Source organism: Populus nigra, chromosome 5 (genome assembly GCF_951802175.1).
Source record: "Populus nigra chromosome 5, ddPopNigr1.1, whole genome shotgun sequence".
Classification (NCBI taxonomy): domain Eukaryota; kingdom Viridiplantae; phylum Streptophyta; class Magnoliopsida; order Malpighiales; family Salicaceae; genus Populus; species Populus nigra.
Window position 1 is genome coordinate 20,035,827 of NC_084856.1, and position 11,695 is coordinate 20,047,521.

General features: G+C 35.6%; 1 protein-coding gene across 1 annotated transcript; it reads right to left on the reverse strand.

Moving 5' to 3' along the window:
- Window positions 1–3,805: 3,805 nt before the first annotated feature.
- On the reverse strand, window positions 3,806–7,717 carry LOC133693836 (U3 snoRNP-associated protein-like EMB2271). The gene is made up of 7 exons (XM_062115167.1): window positions 7,122–7,717; window positions 6,242–6,584; window positions 5,346–5,570; window positions 4,784–5,012; window positions 4,417–4,553; window positions 4,107–4,172; window positions 3,806–4,001 (listed from the first exon to the last, which is right to left on the reverse strand). Exons 1-7 carry the CDS (start codon window positions 7,550–7,552, stop codon window positions 3,924–3,926), a joined length of 1,509 nt encoding a protein of 502 aa, XP_061971151.1. The 5' UTR covers window positions 7,553–7,717; the 3' UTR covers window positions 3,806–3,923.
- Between the last annotated feature and the right edge of the window lie 3,978 nt (window positions 7,718–11,695).

Genomic DNA, 11,695 nt, shown 5'->3' on the forward strand with positions numbered 1-11,695 from the left:
CATATCTAAAGTTTTTCCCCCGGTTATGGGTATAGCCTGACCAGTGGATCCCTGGCTCCTAGCCTCCTAGGGGCTTTTCTAGGGTTTTCTTATCAGAGGCAATCTAGGTTTTTTTCTCTTGCCTTTGCATGTTACAATCCCAATATTCCTGTGGGTCTTGTCCTTTGTACTTGTAGTAAAGGTTTCATCTTTTATTTGTACGCGAGGAATATGGCACCGAACCGAGAAGGTGACGTGGAAGGGGAAACAAGGGAGGAGAATGCGAGGAGTGAGGGGGAGGAATATATAGGAGATTATTCTATTCGACGATGAATTGGATACAGTGCCTTCTGTTCCATCTTGGTTTCTAGCGGCGAAACTTGTTGGTGATCGACCCTTCAATGCGCCATGCATTTACGAACACGATGAAGAATGTTTGGCGTCCGAGTAGGGGATTGTAAGCAAATCAGTTTATTAAAAAATTGTTTGTGTTTCAATTCTATCGCAAAAGGGATAAGAAGAGAGTCCTGGAGCAAGAACCATGTTGTTTTGGTGTTACTTTGAAGGAACTGGAGGCTGATCAGCCATCGCAGGCGGTGCTTAAAGTTGTGCCGTCTTGGATTCGTATATATGATGACCTTCCTCCTAATAGTAGGTCCAAAGCAAACAGTCGAATGATTTGTGGAAAAGGGTGATCCTTCTACGACCATGGATAGCACTAAATACATGGTTTCTTTCCAGTAAGGTGTGTGTAGGATTCTCCTTGATGTCTTTAAACCCTTGGTTAAAGGCATTACTTTTATACGTACTCCTACTGGTGCTAAGGGTTTGGGTGTATTTTGAATATGAGCGCTTTCCCAACCTTTTCTATTTCAATTCTATGGCTACTTGGGTCATCATGGACCATCATGTAGCTGCTACTAGTATTAGTAAGGAACTATAATCCATCAACAAAATAATGATAAAGCTACTGCTAAGAGCACCTGGAAGAGACTTCGTAACCAAAAGCATATCCTGGTATTGCCACAAAAAGTCAGATTGGAAACCGCGAGGATACTTCAGTGGATGTTTAAGTTCATTGGGTTGCAGGAGAAGAAGAGAAGGGATGGTGTAACCATGATTGATGCCATCAACTACATTGATGGACCTGAGGTGGAGACTGCTAGATAGTCCTGCCTAGCTCCATGATTGCCTTAGCTTTGGACTGCCGCCGAGCAGTTAATAGATTACACAAGCTGATACAGCTTGAAGGTCGTAGCCTGCTTTTCTTGATGGAGACTGGTCTTAAAACTCATGGGTTTCAGAAGATGAATTAAATTTTATGCTTTAATCATTAATTTGCTGGTGGTTGACTGTGAAAGGTAAGGAAATAGGAGGAGTGGGGGGCTCGCTCTTTTATGGAATAACCCATCAGGAATCTCTCTAAAAAATTTTCTTTGCACCACACAGATTCTGAGCCGCGGTGGCCGAAAGTTTGTGAAGTTAGATGGAAGTTTACATGGGATATATATATTGGTGGCCTGACATATCAGATAAATCTTCCACTTGGGATATGATCGAGATTTGAAGAATCAGCATGCAGGGCCGTGGATTTGTATGGGAGGCTTTAATGAAATATTGTGTACTCTCATGAGAAAAGAGGAGACCAGCCGAGACGTTTTGAGTACATGGATGCTTTCATGCAAGCGCTATCTTCTCGTGATCTGCATGATTTGGGGTTCAAAGGCAACAACTACACATGAACGAATGGGAAAAAAGGAGAAGATAATGCTCAGGAACATATTGATCGTTATGTAGCAAATATGGATTGGAGGAATTCATTCCCAGCAGCGAGTGTTATCCATTTACCGGGATGCGGGTCTGACCATTTCCCTTCGAAACTCGAGCTTGATTCTAGCCATCCTTCACAGCACGGAAGACGTAGGCCCTTCAAATTTAAAGCAATGTTGTTAAGGGAAGCAGGTTGTACACGGGTTGTGCAAGACTTTTGGTCCAACTTATCAGTGCTTAGTGAACATCATTCTCTTCCAGTCAAACTCAATGCTTGTGGGTGGAGTTGCAAAAATGAAGTAAAAATCATTTTGGGCATGTTATGAAGTCTCTGAAAGCTTAGAAAGGAGCTTGATTCTCTATACAGCAAGCTGATCCTGCAGAGGATACTATTCAAGCTATTAGTGAGCTCCAATCCGAGATGGATGAGCTACTAAAAAGGTAGGAAGTGATGTGGGCTCAACGTTCCAGAGCTATATGGCTGGAGGAAGGTGACCAAAAGTGTGAAATGCTTAAGATGCAGTGGACTGTTTTCAGTATGTAAGAGTGGCTTCTTCAATCTAGGGAAAACCATCTTTGTTGCAGGGATGTACTGCGTAAACAAATACCATTTGGGTCAGCATTTTACACTTTTGTTCTCTCTCTCTCTCTTTTTTTTTAAATTTTACATGGTGGTGTCCGGACAGCTTGTGTATATCTCAACTAATTTTATGGGTCTTAAAATTAACGAGGTGGTGTTCGGACCAGTTTATGTATATTTCGACTAATTTTATAAGTTCTGAAATTAACGACCATATAAACCTCAGTAATTCTAAAAATACTTAGAATTCATAATCATTGAAAAACAAACCTAATACCTCATAATTAATGTCTTTATTTTGCAGTTATTAGAGATTGTTTCTCACTGTGCATATGATATTTTTTACCGATATAGTAGACTCCTATACAAGGAGCATTGCTAGTTGTTACTAGAATCATGCATGTACTTGACAACTCTTCCATGGTTGCACAAGGACCAAGACCCAGCCAAGTGAGCTTTGCATTTCATGCATAATCATCGTTACAGTCTACCTTTTCTGAGCAAATAGCCACAATCGATAAAAATTCAAAGCAACCGCCACAAAAAACAAAGCCCTCCCTGGAGCCTTAAGCCGTTTCCGAATTCAAGTAACGCTGCTGAACAGGAGTCCGAACAGACCCAAAGGAGGCCTAAGCCGAAGAAAACCCGGCTGTCCCAGACCCCATAAGAAAACTCAAGAAAGAGCGCAAAGGACTCTTGTGAGCTAGCAGGAACCAAGCGCAGCCATAGTAGGAAGCACCAACCGAAGCCCAAAGAAGAGACAAACGTCTCCAGCCAAAAGCCCCCCAAGGACAAAATCGCCTCACGTCATGGGAGAAGATCAACCGTGCAGGTGCACAGTCCATTGGGTCTTGATCCACGATACCAACACAGTAATTTCCCCATTTTCTGTTAATATTAATGATTTACTTTTATGATGTGTTCTTATATTTTTTATGAGAAAGGATTACAAGTTTGATTAAGAGTTTCTGCGGTGAATGAGATGGCCTTTACTCTGCTGAAAGATTACGAGGTGAAAGCTAGGACTAATAATGGGCATGGAGCAAAGCAATAATACGTTGGAAGAGACCAGCAGGGGATGCATTTAAAATAAATACAGACGCAGCTGTTGCTGGTTGGGGAGTCCTTATCAGAAATACTAGAGGGGAGGTGATGCTGACAGCCATGAATGTTCTGGAAATGGTTGATGCATCTGTTATTGCCGCACGGTACGGCATTTACCTCTAGCTAAGGAGAAGGGGTACGTGAGGGTTTCTCTAGAGATGGACAGTTTGTTGGTCGTAAGGACAGTTAATAAGGATGAACTGCCTGCGAGTTATTTGGATTCTATTGCAGCAGACATTAGAGCTCTGCCTTCAAACAGATATTATAAATAACAATTGTTTGAGAAATCATGACTCGTATTTCCTTCCAAACGAAAGTATCAACCAAGAAAATTAAGAGGGGAGAATTCACTTAACAATGTGCAGCAAGATATCGAATAAACTGGTATAAACCATTAGATTTGAACAAAATTGAGTTACAAGGACCGAGGAATATTCATTTACTTTCTCAAGTAATCATTACTGTAAAGGATCAAATCCTTCTTTCTACCCTACAAAAGCTTCAACTGCTGGATTGCAACTCCGTTTCGAGCAGCTGAATTGTGTCCCCATCTTCCTAGGCGAGGTTCCTGTAGCAAAAATAACTTTAAGCATTACAAAATTGTATAATAAAACATCATAAAAATGTTAAAAATATTTATTTAAAAAAACAAGAGATCGATCTATACAATTACCTGTCCAACCCCAGCGAGAAGGAACTTTCCAGATTTTGCAAAGGCCAGAGAATTTACAAACCCAGTCTGCATTATACAATAGGCTGGTAAGTGATGAATTGCACAGTAGCTGAATTTAACATCAGAAGGAACATATGTAACAGGAGAGAGGAAAACAGAGAATGGAAAACGGGAAAGTGATGCTGGTGGGTGAAAGAAGGTAGGAAGGTGAGCAAAAAGAATTCCAATATTTCCATTTGATAGTATTTCTATACCATTACTGACAACCAAATATCAGTTATTGAAAAGGTTATTCAACTGGCGTACTTACCAATGGAAGATCGTACAAGGGCCGGATGCCTTTGCCAGCACCTTCTACAGCCCATAAGCGGACAGAACCATTCCCAGCCCCTGATGCAGCAAGATCGCTGCCTCTACACACACCGATTGAACTTACCCAGGAAGATGCTGCATAACAACAATAGTTTCCGGGTCATTAGAGGAAAAATCATTCTGAAAATCTTAAGCATGCAGACAAACTAATTAAGACTTAATGACCACAGGTCAGGTGTTTTTCCGCAAAACACAATGCAACCAAAGAAATCAGGTAGTCACACCAAATAGTATTTCAAATAAGCAACTAGATTCTAGTTTCCTCAAAGATGCAGTGAAAGGACAGCAAGAAACTTTGTATTTACCAATATGACCATTGTAATTTCTTCCATTATCCTTCAGTTCACCATTATTGACATCAGTCGACAAAGTATGAGCATTCTTAACAATGTACACAGGCTTCTTCTTTTGTACGCTCCAAAGCTCAATATTTCCGTCATCTGATCCGGACACAAATTCGCTGTTGTCAATAAAACAGCAACACTCCAAAGATGACGTAGAAGAACGAAATATCAGCCTTGACTCATCATGGACCTGCTCGTAGAATATGGAAAAGGATGTTAAGTAATTACAACTGAAAATTTACACGGAACTAGAGCATGTACAAATCATCTTCTCATAAATTTAGAAAAATCAAGATGAGAATTTGATGCGATGGAGAAAAAGGAATTAAAAATGATTCCTTTGCACTTTAATTGTTCTTTATACAGGTCATCATTCATGTGCCAATATTCATGAATAAAAATGTCATAGTTTCAAAAGAAGAGTCCTGGCAATTTAATTTTCAGATATAAACTTAAGTTTACGCCACCAGTAATGCCTCCTTTCATATGGGCCAAGTGAATATCAAAACATTATTTTATATACCTTAAACAATTGCATGCTCCGATCACGTCCAACAGCAAGCACTCGTTCTTGCCACAAACAATCAATTGTTAACACTTCACTTTGGTGACCAAACAATGTGTTCATGTAAGCTCTATCTTCTACATTCCATATCTTGATTGATCGATCATATGAACCAGAAAAAAGTTCTGAACTCCCTTTCCTAAACGTCAAACATGAGACAGGACCTTTATGACCTGGGAAAGCCTGTAAAATAGATAATAGAAGAGAATAACAAGTTAACAGGACACAAAATTTGATAGGAAACAACACAATATGCTACTAATATGAATAATTAAAATCTTGCTAATATAACACTACTAGAGCATCTACTAAGAATGATATTTAATAGGAAAAAAAATCTTACAGCAATTTGAGTTATGAGATTACTTGCATCTTTTGCAGGATAGATAACTTATCTTGAGAGTTCCAGATAAGGTGTACGCAGATTTAGACAAGACTTTAGAAACTATTGGTACGGGACTAAGATTAGAACCACTCACATTGTAAAAACTTAATGAAAACAGCAGTAGTCTAGGTTAATCTGATGATTTTTTATTTTTTTTGCATGGAAATGCTCTAAGAATCAATATTTAGCTGGAATTGTGTAGTGGTAATAGATATTAGCTCCTTATTTTGAAAAGGAGCTGTGTTAGCTTGAACATTCAGCTATCTCCCACATGTCAGCAACAAGAGCCAATACTGTGATTTGCTATGTAGTTTTTTTCTTCATCTGGTGCTTTCATTTTGGGAACAAGGGTAGAATTTATGCTTCTTCTGTTGTTTCAATACCAGATTTGCAAGTTGAATTCTTTAAGATAAAACATAAAAGTTCATAAAGGGAGCTTAAGAAATGTAGAGCATTAACCAACATCTACCTGAATATGTTCTCGTGTACGAGTGTCCCACAAATGAACATGCCGATCCAAGCCTCCACTGGCCAAATACCGACCATCAGTACTAACAGCCAATGCCAAAACATTCCTGCTATGCTTAGTTGCTCGACCTTCTGGATTCTTGGCCCCATGGGATCTTAGTATTTCATCGTTAGGCCATTGGTATTTTTCAGCTTTTCCACTGTCTACATCCCAATGCAAAATTGTGCCATCTTTGGAAGCAGAAAAGCCCTTCGAGTCATCATCAGAAAGGCATACAGCAGTAACAGATTGCCGATGCTTCACAAGGACTTCAAATCCATCGACACTCTCTGGCTTTTGAACCCTAGGTACTCATGAATGTAAGCATTCTAAACAAAATACATATACATGCCATCGTAATATTTAAAACATTTAAAGATGCCCTTAAAGTTCCCTACTTTATGACATTAACAGAAAGGATGTGTTCTTCAGCTTTCAGAAACACTAAAGCAAACATTAAGTTTGATTAGCCCACATCATGCAAGTAGCACTCTAGAAATAGCTCAATTCAGCTTTAGAAAGTGAGTAAAACAATCAATCAATTACTAATGGAAAAAGGTTTAAAATTGGAGACGATTTGTTTGAGGTTCAAGAATTCGCAAATTAAAAAAAAAATGATCACAATGCTAGTGGCATGTCTTTTCAGGCACAAACAAAATGTACGACAGGAAAACTGGCCTGAGGATACCATTTGGGCACAAAATCAAAACAAACAATAAAGAATGTAACGTGGCATAGAAACAGTGAATAAAAACCCGATAAGTTACTAATCCTTACAATTCATAAATTGTTAAGCAAAAATGGATTTAAAAAAGAAAGAGGACTTTTCTCTTATTATTACCTAGAAGCAATGGCTCTTCTCAAGCGACCACTTTCTTCAAGCTGTTGCTGCATCAATTTCTTAGCCACAGAAGAATCCCTCTCACCTTCCTTCTCAAACTCTCTATCCCCCTCTTCATCCTCCTCACCCTCAAGCTCCTTCTCTCTCGCTCGAAGATTCTCTACCACTGCTTTCGCAATCCGCTGCCTCTTCTCTTCCGCCGTCTCCTCCGGTATTAATTCCTCATCCTCTTCATCCTCCCCTGATTCTCCTCCACCATTTAGCATTCCTCCGTCCAACTCCTCCTCCTCCTCGGATTCGATGTCTTCATCCTCACCCTTCTTACGCCTTTTATTGTTGCTGAAAAAGGGATCTCTATTCATAGAAAACTTGCTGCCCCCCCTCTTGTTTCTTCCCGGGGGGCCTCCTCTCTTCCTTGGATTCTTGTTCATGGTTATCGTTAATATTATATATTTTTCAGCGAAAAAACAGAAACCCAGAAAAGATTTTTTGCTTTTTAGCAGAGAAAGAGGGAAATAAAGGGGGCTGGGTGGAGAGAGCTTTGAAAGGGAAAGGAGCTCTGCGAGTAGGGTTTAACGTTAGGGGTTTTTGGTGAGAACTGAAGAACTACAACCATTTGGGTTCTGTCTGGACATAAAACAGACAATTCTTGTTGGGCCTCTTGCTATGGTCTTGTCTCGTGAATCAATGGGCTTGGGCTGCGACACATGTTGAAGAAATTTTGTGAGTTGGTATGCTCTTGCTTTTTTTATTTTTATTTTTTTTTTCTGTTAATGCTCTCCATTTATGCTACATCTTGACTTGAAATGAGTACAAAGATTCATGATACATTTTTCTGTATTTTTTATTTTATTTTTTGCAGGTGTTTTTATTTTAGAGTTAATAAATGATATTTTTAACCCTTGGCTTTGTATTTCTTTAAAAAAATTTCCCTTAAGAAATAATGTCTAATTGCTGAGAGAGAAAAAAAAACTAAACTGAGAAAGATTTGTTGGATATAAACCAAGTTGATATCAAATCTTCAATTCTTGTGTTCTTTGATCTCCTGGTATGTAATACCTGACATAGGACTTGTAGTTGTTTGCCTAGTTAACATAGGACTGGTTTGAACCGATTTCTAGTTCGTTTTGGTAATTCTTATATAATTATTTATTTTAAATAAAAATCAAACAGAACTGAGCTGAAAATGCTTTCAGCTTCAATCAATCCGAGTAGCTCATTTGTAATTTTACCCTCCCGACAAAATCCACTTTTATCCTCTCTTAGTTTGTGTCCCCTCCCCGATTGATGGGAAACTCTGTCCCTTGTCTCCTCAAGAAAACAAAACTCGCCGGAGACCACGTCGGAAACTAGCTTGTGGGGAGGATATGTCTGTTGCTGTCGCCATGCCCACGCCGTCTAACCGGCGTGACAAAAACCAGGACTAAAAGCAGATATATTACTAGTAGAATATGCTTTGGTGTGGACTTGTCACCAGATAGTTGATTATGAAAATAGCGAAGGCCATGATCCAAAAGGAAACGAAGATGTTGGGGCGTAGGCCCAAACCATAGCTAAGGCAAAAATACTTGTTTACGTTTTTCTATGTGAGGTTACTTCATGTGAATTTTGCCACCATTTTCGGAGAAGGATGCTTGATCCTTTTACAGACAGACATGTATGTATAGAGATTTAATGAAGAAATGAATATTTCTGAAGATTTTTCATAAAGACATGTTTAAAAATTCTATGGTAGAGATTTTTTTTATGGAAACACAATTGGAGACGTGTAGATTTTAATAGAGATTTTCGTTAGAGATATCAAGAAAAATCACTATTGTTTATTAAAAAATTCAAAAGATAAGATACAATTTTTGAAGGTAATTCAGAGATTGTTTGATCTCATACAACTCATCAAATATTCAGACTTGTTTTCTTTCTTACTTTGGTTTCTTTTTTTTTTTCATGAATTGATAAAGATAATATCTAATGATCAATCTTTTTATTTATTTTTAGGATGTGGAATTTCTTATTATCATCTCCATGATCATGATAGAAAAAAAAAACTTATTAAAGTTCCTTGTGTTCACACCACTTTTATATATATATATATATATATATATAGTTGATGATTCATGCAGTGCATATGTCAACATGTGAGTGATTCCCGTGCCATTCGACCAACATGTGCAAAGTCATCTAGTAATCAAACATTGCCTTTCGTTGTAGAGTTTGAATCGTCTCGACATACTCTTTGCAATAAGACGCCGTATGTGACCAATGACCATTTAGTTAGGTACCAACGATTTTTCTCTCTCTCTCTCTCCTCCTTAATTTTCATTATGCCAATTTAAAAATTCTAAACAAACCTTTAATTTGTTATTTATTTAGATTTGATTTCAATTCTTTTAATTATAATTTATTTTATTTTTTTATAATTTATAAATTTGGAATTCGTTTTCAATTTCATTCCCTTTCAATTTTTTCATATTTTAAGATTGATCCTCATTCTTTTGATTGATATTTATTTTATTAGAGATAATTTTTTTAATTGATTTTTTTTTTACAATTTCACTATTTTTAAGTTTTTCATTCCCTTTCAATTTTTTCATATTTTAAGATGATCCTCATTCTTTTGATTGATATTTATTTTATTAGAGATAATTTTTTTAATTGATTTTTTTTTTACAATTTCACTATTTTTAAGTTTTTTTCCTATCAAATTTGATCTATTTTTTTTAATGCTATTTTTTTTATTGTGGTAATTTTTTTTTAATTTCCTCCTTCAACATTAAAGTGGTTGAGAATTGAGATTTTTCATTTAGCTCGAGTCTAAGATTTCAATGGTTGTGAGTTTTAGATATTTACCCTGGTTTAGGAGGTTAACTCGAGTTTGTTTAGTTTTTTCTTTCATATTTTTTTTAATGTTTTGTTCAATTTCAGACTCTTAACATTTATTCAATTGGAGATTGAGCTCTATTTTTTTTTATTTGCTTCTTATAAGATTTTTCACCGATTTAGAAAATAATCTGGGTTATCTTGAGTCTTTATAATTATTTGTCAATTTTAGCTTTTTTTTAAGATATATATATATATATATATATATATATATATATAATTAAATTAATAGATTAAATATAAGAATGAAATGCTTGTTTAATGATATTTTGTTATTGTTTTTTCAGTTTCATCTTTTAGTATTTATTAATTAGAGATTGAACTCTGTTAATTTTTATTATTTGCTTCTTGTTGGATTTTTTTAATTGATTTTGAAAATAATTGAGTATTTTTATTTATCATTCTTTAAATTAATTTATTTTTTAAAGATATTTTTAAAATTAAATTAATTAATTAAATACAAATATAAAATGCTCATATTTTATCTGATTTAACGGGTCAATATTTTGGTGCTAACCATCAATCACTTTTTTTCTTTCATGATTTGAACATTCTGGTGCATCCCGCGGGATGACGTGGGTCCCACGGCCAGTTAAACACCATTTAACAATTAGGAAAAAGTCAAATGTCCTTTTTCACAAGTTTGACTTGATTGGCCCTTGATTAAGATCGGTTGTCCTTCGATGGGCTCCTCCTCTTATTTCCGACGAAGTAAAATAGGGAAATAAAAACTACAATTTACAACATCTCTTGGGAGCTTGAAAGAAGCTGGGAAGGGGCTATGCTGCATTTTACTTTGTTGACATTGCAAGAAATATAGAAAAGGGGAAGATCAAACACTCGTGCAAACAACTCAAATCTTTTTTTTTTTTTTTTAATTTTCCCTACAAAATCATAATCACATCAAGTTTAACTACTAATTAACTATATATTTACCCTTAATTACTTTCTACCTCTTTAACTCTGTAACATCCCACAACGCCGATATCATCAAAACCTTGCCAAACTAATTAATTGACGGTGATTGATAAGAAATTGTTACTAAACTTCATCTAATTTGATAGTTTAGCTCAAAAAACTTATTAATTCAGTCTAACCTGAATTATATTTTAATTTTAGTTAAAAAATATATTTATTTAACTAATCATGATTGACATGATGAGTTGATCTATGATTTTATTAATCTAATTAAATTAATTAAGATTTGATTGGATCAATACTAAATTTTTTTTTTAAAAGAATAAAATGATATTATTTTAATAAAAAATAATTATTCTGAATTTACATGCTAACCTACAGATTAACCCGACAACCTAATGAAATGTGTCTTTTTTCATGTTAGATTTTGGACTGAGCTTGACAACTATGGTTATATATCGTTAATATAGTTTGTTATTGTACCATGATAAAATAAAATTAAGAAACTTTATTAATAAAATATATAACTATAACTAACCAGTTCAAAGAGGTACATATAGAAATACAATAAAAAAATTATTTTATTTTTAATTAAAGCTAGTGACTGTATTCATTAAATCTAAAACAAAATATTATTTAATTCAAAATATAATGGCAATATTTTTTTTCTCAACAGTATATAATTTTCTCAACGTACACGGACAATTGTTGAAGTTATTTAACAATTTGCATTAATGATTACAAGGGCTGATATAATTCAGTGGGTTTTTGTTATTTTT